Here is a 14,626-nt window from a genome sequence, read left to right on the forward strand (position 1 = left end):
AGAAGTTCAAATCAAACATTTGTACTAAATCCATTTCTCGTATCAAGAATCCAAATTCCTTGGAAAGAGAGACACTGCAAGCGGGCACGTGGACTTGGAAGCCATCCAAGACTCCAAGTGGCCCCTGCGCAGCCCCGCGGCCAGCATCAGTGGGGGAGTTTTGCTTTACAGAAGAGTTCCATTCATGATTATTATTCGATGGAATCGGTCGATCGCCAGGGAATAATCTGCCAGATTATATGTACTCTGTAGCCTTTTTATCCTTTAGGGCTGTATGTAGGAACAGGTTCATATTCGATTCGTGGTACTGTCACACACCACTTGGGAGAGCTGTGCGGAATGCATCATCACTATTAATAGCCGGCGATGATGATGATATTGATTTTGGCTGTGGGCAGTGTAGACAGTCATTGATGTATTTTATCTCTAGCTAGCTAGTTAAGTAGTATTAGACGATTAGATCAGTTCCCCTGCAGGAAGCCACCGTCTTTTTATCCTCTTCTTTTCTTTGTCGTTTTTGCCCTCCTGGTGAATCATCCCAAGTCCGGCTGCTCTCCCAGTTCTATTTCTGTCGTTACTACAGAATCCTCCATCCAAGGGAATAAAAAGAATTAACTGAGAAATTCACCCGTATCAATTGCTGCCAGGGAAAGATATTTACCTATCTCTCCGCCCATCTGTTGCGGCAGACCGCTTGAAAAAAAAAAAGAAGCACTGCTTGCAGACCGGCGGTGTTGCGCCCACTCCGTTTCTTCCCCCCAAAAGCCCCCCACCACCACCAAACACCAACTCCATCGCAGCACCTTTTTGCAGCCAACCCTCTACGCATTCGGCATCATCTCTACTCCTCCGAATTCTCCCACTCTTCCCCCTCCAACAACCACCATTTCACCGCTCCTGGAGGGTGCAGGAGCTGCTCAACCCCCCTCCGAGCTGCCCTCCTCCCCCATTGATTGGCCGCATTCCTTAGCTGTTCCCAGGCTGTTCCATCGCTCGGAACCTACACCTTATTACTTAACCTGCCGAAGTGGTGGAGCTCGACCAGCATTTGACGTTTGTGATTCCCCGCTTCCACGCTGGATGATTGTTGGAATTGTCGCTTCTCGTCTAACCACCATGCTTTTCTACAGTATCGCATATGACCTTGTTCTTTCTTCCCTCTGCCTTCGATATTTCCCTTCGCTTCCCACCTCGCTCCGTATCTAACTGCCTCCGATGATCGCCTGCTGACGTTTCTTCCCGCCTCAAAACCTATTTTCCTCCCCGGTTCTGGAAATGCTTTTTAAAGCTCCGTGACTCTGCTGCTCTCGTCGACGTCATCGGCCCATTGATCGCTTACCAGCGAACTACATGCTGTCTCTTGGAACCCAACACCAATTTTTTCTTTCTCTCGCCAGGGAACGCGATCAATCATCATGCGGCGTCATAGGGCCAGTGGAGGGACTAAGGCGGTCACGCCCATCTCCGACACTGTATCGCTGATCCATTCGTTTGATTCTATCACAAATCCCAATCGTCCTGTCCGCCCGTCTCCGTTGGCATCTTCTCATATCCAGGCATTGCCTCTGGACTTAGTCGACCGACTGCGCTCGTTTCCCCTCTTCCAATCGACCCCGGAGTCATTCTTGATCAACATCGGTCAACACCTTCGTCCTCAGCTGCACTCCGCGAACGATTATATTTTGACAGAAGGCGATGAGGCTAAGGCGATATACTGGTTGGTCCGGGGTGCGGTCTCCGTCACCTCCCGAGATGGTGAAAGTATTCATGCAGAACTCAAGCCGGGCGCATTCTTTGGGGAGATTGGTGTACTGATGGACCGGCCTCGGACGGCTACCATTATCGCTCGAACAAGATGCTTGCTTGTAGTGTTGACCAAAGAGGATTTCAGAAATATCCTTCCTCGCTTTCCTGAAGTTGAACGCGCAATTCGAGATGAAGCCCAAGAACGATTGATGATTTTGGAGAAGAAAAAGAAGGAAACATCGGCTCCAGCAGTCGACCTCGACCCCGTGATTCCTGCACGGAGGGGTTCAAAACGACTAAGAGAAAGCTTTTCCAGAGACTTGTCCATTACCGAGCGAGAAAACCCGACTTTCAAGACCGTCAACAAGAAACGCAAGTCCCCGAGCCCCGTTTTGACCGATGGAGCTTCATCGAGTGCCCTCGCGAATGGCCTGGTAAATGTGCGTCTCTTGCTTAAAGAGTTGCCTTTATTCTCTGGCCTGCCTCCCGATATCCTTCACTTTCTGGGCCTCAATGCCCAACCACGATCATACCCTCCCTTCACCGACATCGTTCAGCAGGATTCACAAGGTCGCGAGGTTTATTTCATAGTGCGCGGCGAAGTTGAAGTTCTTACCGAGCGAACAAACCCCAATGATAACCGTCGTAAATCAGCCAATATTGAAAACCCCGGATTTGAGGTGAAAGCTCGTTTGAGACAAGGGCAATATTTCGGAGAGGTCGTGAGTCTTTCACTTGCACCGCGCAGGACAGCAACTGTCCGCTCGGTGAGCTTTGTCGAATGTCTCATGATCAGTGGCGAAGTTCTCGTCGAGTTTTGGGAAAAGTGTCCCAAGGATGTTCGCCAACAGGTGGAAAGCACCGCCAAAGAGAGGCTCCAGTCGGCCTCCGACGGCGATGTCGTCATGTCAGAGGCAACGGACACCGAAAAATCCATTAATGAACTGACTATCGACGACAAGTTCAAAGCTTCTACTTCTCGAAGGCAGTCAATGCCTCTCCTGACCCTCACGGAAACTGAACTAGACAGTTCCCATAAGCCCAACGGCATAGATGACCATAACATTGTGTTGCGGCCATCGGATCCAGACCCTTATCTTAACGTCGGGTTGGACAAGGTTCGACTTCGAAGCCGACGCGGGTCAGTAGCCCCATTGGCCCCCGAAGAAGTTTCTGGAGAGCAACAGCGACCATCACCTCCGTCTGAACCTCGCTCTGCCAGCTCTTCTTTTGCTCTTTCTGAAACCAACGGCCTATCGCAGCCCCAGAAAGAGCAGCGACCCTTCCGACATGACAACCGCGGTATTCTTCCTGACAGCATTCTGTTGGCTATCTTCCAGCAGTTGGATCTTCACCACCTCCTACGCCTCCGGGCCGTGTCTCTTCACTGGTCAGATATTCTTAGTAAATCTGTTGACCTGCTTCGAAACCTGGATCTTAGCATGTACAATCGCAGTGTCACCGACGAAGTTCTGGTCAAAATCATTTGTCCATTTGTCGGGCAACGACCGCGTTATATTGACATCAGTAATTGTTTCCATATCACCGATGAGGGATTCACAAAGTTGGCCACTACATGTGGCCCGAATGTTGTCGGTTGGAAAATGAAAAGTGTTTGGGACGTTACTGCATCCGCCATTTTAGACATGTCTGGCAAAGCAAACCATCTGCAGGAAGTCGATCTGAGCAATTGTCGAAAAGTTGGAGACACGCTCTTGGCTCGAATTGTTGGCTGGGTCGCACCTGGACAGCACAAGCCAGCCGAGGAGTCAGGGAAGACAGGCAAGGCAGCTCTGAAGCCTACCACGCAGACTGCAGCTGGCACTGTATACGGATGCCCTGAACTGAGGAGCTTGACACTGTCTTATTGCAAACATGTCACGGATCGCTCCATGCACCATATTGCGTCTCATGCCGCCTCTAGAATTGAGGAGATGGACTTGACACGCTGTACTACCATCACAGACCACGGATTCCAGTACTGGGGAAATGCCCAATTCTCCAGGCTACGGAAGCTCTGTTTGGCGGATTGCACATATTTGACTGATAACGCCATTGTGTACCTGACAAATGCTGCCAAGCAACTGCAAGAATTGGACTTGGTAAGTATCCCGTCTTTTGTTAGACTGAAGTTCCCACTGGATGAATTGGCTAACCATCACAGTCGTTTTGCTGTGCACTTTCAGATACCGCAACGGAAGTTCTTGCTCTCCAATGCTCTCAGTTGACGCATCTCAGTATGTCATTCTGTGGCTCTGCGATTTCCGACCCTTCACTACGCAGTATTGGTCTTCATCTCTTAAATCTCAAACACCTGTCTGTCCGTGGCTGCGTACGGGTTACTGGCATCGGAGTCGAGGCAGTAGCCGATGGTTGTAACCAGCTTGAATCCTTTGATGTCAGCCAGTGCAAAAATCTCACTCCCTGGCTGGAAGATGATGGGCCTATCAGATATCAAAACAAAATCCGCTTCGACACTGTCGCGAGAAACCGCTCACCTTCTCGATGACCATTGAGTGCATCATTGCAACACATTATATGAACTCTATCACCTACGCCATAATATGGCTTTCCCCGCCTCCCCGCACCATTCAAAACATGGGCGGTTTCTGCTTACCATTTTCGAAATATTTATTGTCTAATCTTTTTTGTCATAATGTCTGTATTTACCCCCTCACTATCACTCCGACTGCTTTCTGCTTTTATCTCTGGGGAGTTGCGCCTTTTTCTCCCTTCCAAAGCTTTTCACTCTCGTTACCCTCCAGTCTATCATGATTGATGACCGTTATGGGACTTTGACATCATATTGATTGATATCTGGAAGCAACTTGTGCCATCTGATTTACTTCGTTCTACTGCGCTTTTTCGGTGTCTTACCCGGCTAGATTGGAACTGGGGATTTTGCATTTCTTGGGACGCTTTTACGATTTTTCATTCAGTTTCTATGGATGCTTGGGCACGGAAGGAGTTTTACTGAAGGCAAAGCATATGGCAGTACAATTCGTTCAAGGATTTGGATTTTGGTCGCTCGTTTCACATAGCATGTCGGAGCTGGTTTCGGTTTCAAAGTGATTCTTGTATCTTAGATGCTCATTTTTAACCCTTTTTCCTTTTTCCTTTTTTTTTTGGAGATACCTTCGTATCTGAATAGAAAGACTTTACCGGTCTCTATCAAGTTTCAAGGGGCGCTCAGCGCTGTTTAACCCCAGGGATAATTGAAGAGGCCAAGTTTTGGACACTTTCTCTTTGATTTCTTAGTGTCTCTTCGTTGATTTTTGAATATAAAGTCTCGGGCCTTTGTTTCGTTTTGGCTTGTAATCATTGTTCCTCTATAGCTGCCTTTCTTCGCTTGTTGCATCATTCAAAAGCAACAAAGAGAAACGGCATAATAATGGGTGGGTTTCAATTCCTTCGCGAAAGCGTCAGACTAAGTAATTATTAGACCCAAAACAAAGAAGCATTGGTACAATAATCTTCTTTGGTCTGTTCTTGCTTCATTTTCGACTCCTCGATTGTCCTGCCATCTACAACTCGAAGGTGGTTGCAGAAAACATGAAGAATTAGTCCAAAGAATGACCATTGGTTCTTTCATATGGTATCCAGAATGGACACTCGGACACCATTGTCTCTCATCCTTACACTGGATGCCATTGTAAGTCTTCTGGGCCTTGCTCTGTTCTTTTGTCTTCCAAAACAATGCTTACAATGAGCAATATTGCAGAGAGTGGTGGGAGGACTCCCACAGGGACATATAAGAGGCATTATCCTGCATGTCGACGGATATTTCCCCTCTCTCTCTTATCTCATATCCTCGACAACCTTTTGTCTCTTCATTTTTCCCATCACATCACTCAATCGGCATACCCCTTTACCCTCCTGCCATACTCGATCGACCATTTCGACCTCCATACAGAACGGAAACCCCCGTGGCCTGATAAGCGTACCTTGGGTTTATCAAAATGGCGGGAACCAAGCGCAAGTTCAATCAAGTCAGTGGCAACGACGGTGATGGTAGCAGCAACAGCAACGCCAATCAGCCTCAGAACCCTATAACTAACCATGGCGATGGAACTAACAACGTACAGTTTGCTTCGGCGTCTGTGGCTGTCCCTGACTTGCAGACAGCAGTTAACAGTACGGTCCCAGCTGGAACTGGTGAGACTGCTCAACCGAATGGTTATAACAATGACACCAGCAATAACATAGCTAACTTCACAAATCCTCCTGCGACCCAAGCAGCAGACAATGCACAGCCAGCTGGAACTGGTGAGATTACTCAAGATAACAACGACAATGCTACCATTGCAGCTGACCATGCGAACCCTCCTGCAGAAGACCCAAATAAACCAAAGAGAGCCAAGTGTTCAATAGAGGACTATAATAGGAGGGCTGAGACAAAAGTGAAGACTTCCAGGCGAACTGGCCAGGCGTGTAACCGTTGCAGGGTAAGATTTATTTCCGTGCAGATGTCTTTCCCCTTCTCTTTTTCATTTGCTAACATGTCTATAGGGCAGAAAGGCAAGGTGCGATATGGGACCCAATGGATGTACAAATTGCATTAAAGCAGGGGTGGTTTGCGAAATGGTTGACCGAATCAGGGGAGTGTCTGCACCTCGCGGAGCTCTACAAGCAGCACAAGAAGAAAACGCGAGATTGCAAGCCGAGAACGAGAGATTGATGCTTGAGAACGAGCAACTGCACAATGAGCTAGCAAGATATCGAGCCACGTATCCCGAGCTACCTGTGAGTCTCCTTCCCTGCATCGATTGAAATCTGCTAATCTTTACAAATGACAGGCTAATAACGACCAGAGCAATCAGCCAAAGGTAAGCGCGCCTCTTGGGGATGTTTCCTTCCCTCCCCTGCCAGATGTAGGTTCATCGAGCTTTTCTAACTGGAGCTTTGATGATGCCCTCGCAGGCATGTCTGACGAGTCTTTGCCCGCTCTGCCCAGCGTGTCTGGTGGAACTGCCTTGTCCCCGCCATTGCAGCTCCCATTCCAAACTGCCCCCCTCTCTAACCAGCAGCCAGTACTTGATCCTCAAGACTCTGTGACCGCGCCTCCAGCGACTACAGCGACTACAGCGACAACGACGAACAAAGCGAATGATCACGGAGCTGATCAGGGAACAGATCAAGCAAACGCTCAGGTAAATACTGGCCTTCCATCTCCTGGATTTTGGAATTCACATTTTGCGAATCTTCAACTCCAAAATACCCAAACATCTCAGCCCCCTCAGATCACCCAAACCCAGCCCTCACCCTCTACTCAACCTCTTTATCCTCCTATTTCTTCTCAGTACCCTTTTACTTCTCAACTTCCCCAGTTTCCCCAAACCCCTCAATACCCTACACTTCCTCAGAATACGCAACCGCGACCTCAACCTCCCCAGTCTGCTCCTACTCCAACTTCCATGTTTCCTCAATACCTTTTGCCTTCCCAGTCCTCTCAGCCTACCCAACAGTCATCTACTACCAATTCTCAGAATGCTCTGTCTAGTCTGCCTTTTCAGACTGGTTTATACCCTCATGTTCAACTCCTCCCAAACCCCCAGCCCCAATCATCTCAGCCTGCGCAGCAAGATTCTACTACCACCAACCCCGTTTTATACCCTCATCTCCAACAAAACTTTCCTTATACCCAACAGCATCCTACCAGTTTCAAACCCCAGAACTATCCGCAAAACCAGCCTGCTCAGACTGGTCTATACCCTCAACAACATTTCAATATCATGAACTCTCAGAATAACCCCCTTTCGCAACCCTACCAACAAGCTCAATATCCCCAGTTCCCCCAAGCCTCACAGCCTACCCAACAACCTCCCACCATCAATTCCCAGAATTTTCTGCCTAGTCAATCTACCCAGGACGGCATATACCCTCATCTTTCGCAGATGTCCCAAACCCCCCAGTCTCAACCCCCAACTACACAACTTACACAGCAACAACCATCTAATACCGCCAACCCTCAAAACCTGCTGTCCAGTCAGACCGGTCTATATCCCCAGCTTGCTCAAGATTCTCAAAGCCATCAGTTTCAACCTACACAACAACAGCCTTCTACTACTACTAATCCTCAAAGTCTTCTTTCTCAACCCTACCAACCATCTTTATATGCCCAGTTTCCGCAATTCTCTCCGCCTAATCCACCCCCGAGTCCATGATTTCCATTATGAGAGATTATATACTAACGGTATAAAACAAAGGTGAAAATGAACGAGAAATGGTTAAGCATTCGACTCTTGCATCCATGTGGGTTAATGACGCTGTGGCAAAAACATGGTGTTCAGTTTAAAGTCGACGGTATTACTCGAGATGGGAGTTGAGTCGTTTGTCTTTTGCTTTTTCTGTGAATTTTTTTTTTTTTTTTTTTTTTTTGTTTTTTGGTTTCTTTCCTTGTGTGTGGTTTTCTCTGTGTGCAGATATTTGTTTTGTGATTATTTCAGTCTAATTTTTATTTAACAAAATCGTTTTCATTGAAACTACATTGTCTGCTTCTAGACTTCCCTTGATGTTCATTTCATTACTGAAAATAGTATCTTAGAAATGAGCTTAGACCCATTTTGTTTCTCTTTATTTAAAGGTAATAATTTGATATTGAAACTATACAAAATGATATCAAAAATCCAACAGCCGAAAGGCAGGAATTATTCTTTCCTATCAACATTTGTACAAGTTATAAGGGTATCTCTATATGTATACAAAACCCATCACCCCAAAGACGCCTTGATAAAACGACCAAAAATATAGTACCTATACTCCAAATTTGGGCAAAACCAAACATGCAGCACGGAAACGGTGACTGCAATAAATAAAAAAAGGCATATTATACACCAAAATAGATAAACCGAAGCAAAGCAAAAAGAGAAGACTGCATCACTTGGACTTCTTGCCTCTTCCTCTTTTCTTAGTTTCTTTTTTCTTGGGCAAGAAACAACAGCATATGCCTTTGCCTTCACACCATTCCCGTACGAACTCTGCGCTAACTTCTCTATCTTCTGCAATAAGCCCCAGGCCCTCGGTGTTCAGCCAGGTAGTGAATTCTTCGAGGATAATAGGATCGTACATGAGGATCTTCTCGTGCCAGGTAAGACGTTTCTGGCCATCGATGGAGGGTAATTGAGGCTGCATACGCACAGCCTTTGTAATCTGAGAAGCCAAGTCAGGGAGGCTGGTTTGCGGGGAGGTATCCTGAGTAGATTGTTGGGGTTGCGATTTTGGAGCTGCGCGAGTCGGGGTGGAAGGAGCTGCAGAGAGCGACAGAGGTTGGGTAGATGTGTTGTTATGGTCGAGATATAAATCTTGTATCTGGCTCGGAGAAGGTAGGAATTCCTCCTCGGAATCTTCGATTTCTTCGATGTCTCGGAATGAAAATGCCAATGGGCGTTTCTTTGTTTTCTGTGGCGTAGCAGGCTTTGTTTCAGCAGTATTGCTTGACCTACTTGGCGGGCGAGAAGAGTTCTGGCGGCCCCTAGCAACCGCTATCATTGGTGCATCAGCTACCGCCGCTGTATCCGAAGGCGCTTTTGGTTGAGACTTTGGTTTTTGGTTCTGAGATGGCTTGGTTTTCGTTTCTTTTTTCTTGGTCATTTCTGGCTGTTTTGAAGTGGACCTCGACACCAGCGTCTCAGGAGGGTTGCTCTGTCTGTCATCACCATCAGGGTTGGTGCTTGTACCGTGCTTCGACTCCCAGCATTTTTGGAGCAGGTCGATTATTTTCTTGCGGCCTCTCACTGCCTTGAAGCCGTAGGAGGCAACTTGCTTAGATAGTTCAGCATCCGTGAAGCCACTCCATTGTGGCATTGGCGCATGCGATTGAACAGGTAAAGCATTGGTTTCTTCCGGCTTTTCGCTGTTACGTCTCGCAGAAGCGGCAATGGCAGGTGGTTCCTCCCTAGGATTGGATGTTTCCTTCGGGGGCTCATCATCTTGCTTCTTGTCAATCACCGTTGAGTCCAATGCTTTCTCCCCCTGATTTTGGCTATGTTGCAAGGTATCATCCTTAGAAGGAATTTGAGATACATCCGACACGTCTACCATATCCAAAACTTCGACGTCGAGTAGTGATCCATCCGTGTCCCTGGCAGCAACGGACCATAAATTTCTCGGTTTACTGAAGCGTGATACACTTGAACCAGACGAAAATCTTGAACTCGTCCCCTCATTGGGACGGATTTTCTCTGATACCATGTGGCTTTCTGAGGCATGAATTGCAGTTTGCATGTCTCTTATCATGGTTGGCGAATCCTCCCGTTCCAGCTGGCTGCAGGTGCCAAACATGAGATCTTGGTCATCGAGAGACTTGACAGCAGCTTCTGGCGACAAGACGATAAACTCCGGCTCTTGGGGCTTCGCCTTTGCTCTGCTTTTACGTTTAGGCTTAGAGTTACCAGTGTCCTCCACCGCTGTGTTCTCTCCCGAGGTATCCAAGCTTTCTGTATCATCAGTGGCATATTGCGCTGTCATGCGAGCCGTAAGAGTCGTTGTCTTCTTTGTTTGTCTCTTGGTGTTCTTTCCGGTTTGTGGTGCCGATGGCTGTTCACTCTCTCTTGGCGCCTTGTCTGTATGGTCGGGGGTATTGGATTTGGTAGGAGGGAAGACATTCGGATCGACAAGCTGTGCAAATATCAGAATCAGGTCAAAGAATGTTGTGGATAGCGGTCAGCCATACCTCTATCCGTCTTCGCTTTGTTGGACCACCCTCGCCCATTTGAAGATTTTCAAGGGGGCAAGGAGTTCCACTGAAGTTGTATTCAGACAGCAAATTTCCAAAACCGCGCACGCCGGTCGGTTCCAACTTATCGCCTGCGTCGCACTCGGTATCCAATTCAAACACTTTTTTGGTAGTATCCTTCGTAGGTGTCCAGTCCAATCTTCGCTTCACAGCAGCGTCCAGTCTAAGTCCCTCCTTTCCCCAATCATCGAGTTCCTTCGTAGCGGATTTTGGTGGCGTCGGCTCAGCAACCTTCTTGCCAGATTCTTTCGTTTGAACACTACTCGCCTTTGCAACCCTTCCAGTCAAAGTTTTATTTTTAGTCTCAGCACGCTTGCCCGTGTTTTCCGTGCGCTTCTTCCTTGTCCCTGCGGGTTTTTTTGGCGCGTTGTCCTTGGACTTTAAAGCACTGGGTTCTGCAACACCAAGTACAGTCTGCGAGTCGGCTGTGGCTTTCTTCCTTCCCCGTTTCGGTTTGTCTTCTGTCCCGTCCTCGGTTTTCTTGGCTGTGTTCGGGGCTCGTTTTTTGGTCGGTTTTTCGCTATCCTTTTTCTCGTTGTTCTGCGACTTTCCGTCGTCTTTCGGGGATTCAACCGGGAAGTATTTGGAACGCGAGGAGGGTTCAAATAGCAGGGATGGCGATATCAATGAGGGCGGAGACGAGTATTGCGATAGTCCAAATATCCTTCCTGGGCTATATGGGGCTTGTGGTGGAGGACGAGAGGAAGGGTTGTCTGGCGAAGAAGAATCAAGGACAATGACATCTGCGGCGGCCATGGTGACAAGCCACGGGGCGTTTCTTGAAGCTCTCAACACAAATAGCTGAAGTCAGTGACATCCATAGCCCTTCCAGAGTCGTCGATGATGTCCTTTATTCAGTTCATTGTCTTTTGTTTCAATGTGAAAAGATGCGGAAAGAAAGTTGAAGATGACGGCGATTCCGCGAATTTTGTCTTGGCAAAGTTTCACTATTACCGCTTTGGGACATTTCTATGGGTTCGCAGGGCAACGGCCGGAATTCAGTGCGACAAAACTTCTTTTTTCTTTAATGTCTGCTTTTTGTATTTAACGCTGAAGGATATGAAGGTACTATGTACATTTAGTTTCTTTCAAAGCAGCCGGTATTTCAATTGTAGCCATCAATAGCAGCAAAATTGGACGCCTTTCCGGTCGCCTAGTATCTTTGGATCAATGATTGAATCCATCAAAGTTGACTCGAAGCTTCAGAGGAAATTTTGTATAAGCTTCGCACCAGTAAGAAGATCCATGACAGCCTAGTTGGTAGCGGACTGTTGGTCATGGAACGCAATTCTTCCGGCCAACAAGTACTCTTTTGAGCTCTTTCGAGGCCGAGTATGCCAAAAGGCTATCTGAACAATCAAGATCAAGCTTAGTTCAGATGAACCGTGTCCGATCTCATGTAGGTTATGCTCGTCATATATAAGGAACGATTTCAAGTCGTAAAATTAGGTTGCGCCTCGCAATGCAATAGCGCCGATCAAAGACAGCTCCAGTCGTCGCCTTTCTTCATCTTGGGCACCGTTGGGAGTAGCCTTCGAAGGAGTAGCCAAGGCTCCCAGTTTGTAAGCTTTCTTGATCTTTCCAACGTCTGAGATTTCAGATAGTGTTTCGTCGTTGAAAGGAACGGGCGAGCCTTCCACGGACTGTCCCAGATGCGCAGCGACTGATTCATGCGTGACCTCAGGAGTTACCGAGAATTTAACAACCAGTAGATCTTTTGTTGTATCAGCAATACCGAATTTTCTGAAAGAATCGGCAATCTGTATATCATTAGCGAAGGTTAAAGTGAGTTGTCTAATGCGCTCTCACATTGTTTGCGGCACTAAATGAGAAGACAATCTCCGAGTGGACATTGCGCGACTTGAGACGTCCGTTAAAGTAATCGTTCACAGCTCTAAAAATTGCAGACAGAGCATGTGCCCTCGAATATACCTTTATTTCTGGTTAGACTTATTGCTTGCTTGCCTGGTGCAGGTTCTAAATACCATGCTTGCATCGATGAATGCATATTCAAAGTCAGCGTTTCCTGCCAACAGCTGCTGTCTCAGAGCTGGTGCATTTTGCAAGTCACGATAAAGCGCAACATGCACTGGCGAAGAGGATGGCAGGTGAGGGAGGTTTATGGTTTCTAAAGACATGGTGGGAAAAGATGTGCGCGGGTTCAATTGAGATGGCCTTGAGTCACAAGCAATGATGGATAATCAGAAATCTCCAGTAACGATTCTCGAAATTTCAATTCACAGCCCTCGCAGATAAATCGTCAAGCACCGAGAATGACCATCATCGTCAACGGCAATAATCCTTAATTCCCTTCCCCTCCCCCGCTATCGCCGAAAATCCGTTATGTAAGCATGCGCGCTGCACCCACGTGACTACACTTCTCGAACGTTCGGACGCCCGTAGCGGACTCCCCGGAATGGCTGATATCATCTGCGCCTCGCTGGCTCTGCTTTATTAAGCCTCCTCCATCTCTCCTTCAACTCTCCCCACGACAACTTCATCAGTCAGTCAGTCATGGCTTTCTTTCTCAGGCGCCCGTTCGCCGTTAGTTCGGCGCTTCGTCAAATCCCCAAATCTACAAACACTGCTCGATTCATCCATAACTCGCCCTTGAAGCCTTCTCAGGCTAAGCCAACCAGTCCCATTTCGTCATCCATCTTCGCCAAGTCGAGACAGACATTCCAGAATGCTTTCCGACGGACCTACATGCAGCCCTCCTACGGAGCTGCGCAGGGTGGCAACCTTACCCAGCGCCTGGTCTATGGTGCGGCCATTGTGGGTGGAACGATCCTCGCGACAAACATGATCTTCAACCGTGAGGGAAGAGAAGATGGCGGCATGCCCCACTACGAGCGAAGCTACTTGAACGACACATTTTTGCACACTGGACTTGGTATTGGTATTATTGGTATTGCTGCTAGAGCTTTGCACACGAACGGATTCTCGTATCGCATGATGGCCATGAACCCTTGGGCGGTTGTTGGTCTTGGTCTTGTTGCAAGCATTGGCACTATGTACGGAACTTTCTACACGTCTCCTGACAAGTAAGTACCGAAATATGTCTTTTTTTACCTTGAAACGGCACTAACATTTCATTAGCTACGTCATGAAGTATGGACTCTGGACTGCATTCAACGTTACTCAGGCTGCTCTTCTTTCTCCCCTGATGTTCATGCACCCGGCTCTCCTTGCCCGTGCTGGTCTCTACACTGTCGGAATGATGGGCTCGATTGCTTTCGTCGGAGCTACTGCCAAGCAGGAGAAGTACCTGTACCTCGGTGGTCCTCTCCTTGCTGGTGTCACCATTGTCGCTCTCTCCGGTTTCGCCCCTATGGTTCTCCCCGCCACCGCCACTCGCGCCCTGATGTGGTCTGAGAAGATCTGGCTGTACGGTGGTCTCGCTGTCTTCGGTGGCTTCACCCTCTACGATGTCCAGAAGGTCCTGCACCACGCCCGCATGGCTGAGCGTGGCCTGGTTCGTCGTGACGTTGTCAACGAGAGCGTCAGCCTCGAGTTGGACTTTATCAACATCTTCGTCCGTATGGTCCAGATCTTGGCCATGCAGCGCAACAACCGCAAGTAGAGGATCAACAATCATCTAAACGACTAGAAATGATCCCCCATACCTACCCCCTGGTCACTGTTTATCGAACATGAACGATTCTCGAGCTGGAAGGAAATGCATATTCTACATTGCTTATCTTGTGCTTCCCCTTTGTGTACTAATATGAAACGCGAGTTTTAAACTCTCGAATGGCGTTAGCTCTGTATGTATATATTTTGCAAAGCGTTGTTTGATCCCGGCTGACGCCAACTCAGCAACCGGGATCATACCTAGTTCACATCGCTCCTCCCGATGGTACGAGCAGATCAGATCATCCTGAAAAAGTGGATGACGGTCTAGTTCATAGTTTTCGATTGGAGCTAATTAATCTCCACTCTGAACAAATGAACCAATTTACATGAATTCTGAACTCTCACTTTCACGTAAAATTATTTGGTATATATGTATAAAGTCATATTAGCTGTCAGATTAGCATTCCTCAGCGTGCCGATTAGTAGACCATGAAAAGCCATGCCATAAATAGATAAAGAATATATACAACAGAAATGGATATAATATAAAAAGGATAGAGTATCAGACAA

The 14,626-nt window shown here is 47.6% G+C and overlaps 5 protein-coding genes across 5 annotated transcripts; 3 read left to right on the forward strand and 2 right to left on the reverse strand.

The window, feature by feature from the left end:
- Positions 1-1,415: 1,415 nt before the first annotated feature.
- On the forward strand, positions 1,416-4,255 carry ASPWEDRAFT_110045 (cyclic nucleotide-binding domain protein; the record flags this gene model as incomplete). Its single annotated transcript, XM_040828141.1, has 2 exons — positions 1,416-3,848; positions 3,911-4,255. 2 exons carry the CDS (start codon positions 1,416-1,418, stop codon positions 4,253-4,255), a joined length of 2,778 nt encoding a protein of 925 aa, XP_040689129.1.
- A 1,190-nt stretch (positions 4,256-5,445) lies between these two features.
- On the forward strand, positions 5,446-6,891 carry ASPWEDRAFT_510170 (putative C6 finger domain protein). The gene is made up of 7 exons (XM_040837527.1): positions 5,446-5,735; positions 5,832-5,901; positions 5,989-6,012; positions 6,079-6,191; positions 6,256-6,489; positions 6,543-6,572; positions 6,793-6,891. Exons 1-7 carry the CDS (start codon positions 5,706-5,708, stop codon positions 6,799-6,801), a joined length of 510 nt encoding a protein of 169 aa, XP_040689130.1. The 5' UTR covers positions 5,446-5,705; the 3' UTR covers positions 6,802-6,891.
- A 1,570-nt stretch (positions 6,892-8,461) lies between these two features.
- Positions 8,462-11,353, reverse strand: slx4. Its single transcript, XM_040838468.1, has 2 exons — positions 10,418-11,353; positions 8,462-10,362 (listed from the first exon to the last, which is right to left on the reverse strand). Exons 1-2 carry the CDS (start codon positions 11,234-11,236, stop codon positions 8,623-8,625), a joined length of 2,559 nt encoding a protein of 852 aa, XP_040689131.1. The 5' UTR covers positions 11,237-11,353; the 3' UTR covers positions 8,462-8,622.
- A 102-nt stretch (positions 11,354-11,455) lies between these two features.
- On the reverse strand, positions 11,456-12,799 carry ASPWEDRAFT_40653 (EKC/KEOPS complex subunit CGI121/TPRKB). The gene is made up of 3 exons (XM_040835377.1): positions 12,466-12,799; positions 12,290-12,412; positions 11,456-12,240 (listed from the first exon to the last, which is right to left on the reverse strand). Exons 1-3 carry the CDS (start codon positions 12,616-12,618, stop codon positions 11,926-11,928), a joined length of 591 nt encoding a protein of 196 aa, XP_040689132.1. The 5' UTR covers positions 12,619-12,799; the 3' UTR covers positions 11,456-11,925.
- Positions 12,800-12,994: 195 nt separating this feature from the next.
- On the forward strand, positions 12,995-14,063 carry ASPWEDRAFT_172263 (Bax Inhibitor family protein; the record flags this gene model as incomplete). The annotated part of the gene is made up of 2 exons (XM_040830915.1): positions 12,995-13,524; positions 13,580-14,063. 2 exons carry the CDS (start codon positions 12,995-12,997, stop codon positions 14,061-14,063), a joined length of 1,014 nt encoding a protein of 337 aa, XP_040689133.1.
- Between the last annotated feature and the right edge of the window lie 563 nt (positions 14,064-14,626).

The sequence above is a fragment of the Aspergillus wentii genome, assembly GCF_001890725.1.
Source record: "Aspergillus wentii DTO 134E9 unplaced genomic scaffold ASPWEscaffold_4, whole genome shotgun sequence".
In the NCBI taxonomy this organism is placed as follows: domain Eukaryota; kingdom Fungi; phylum Ascomycota; class Eurotiomycetes; order Eurotiales; family Aspergillaceae; genus Aspergillus; species Aspergillus wentii.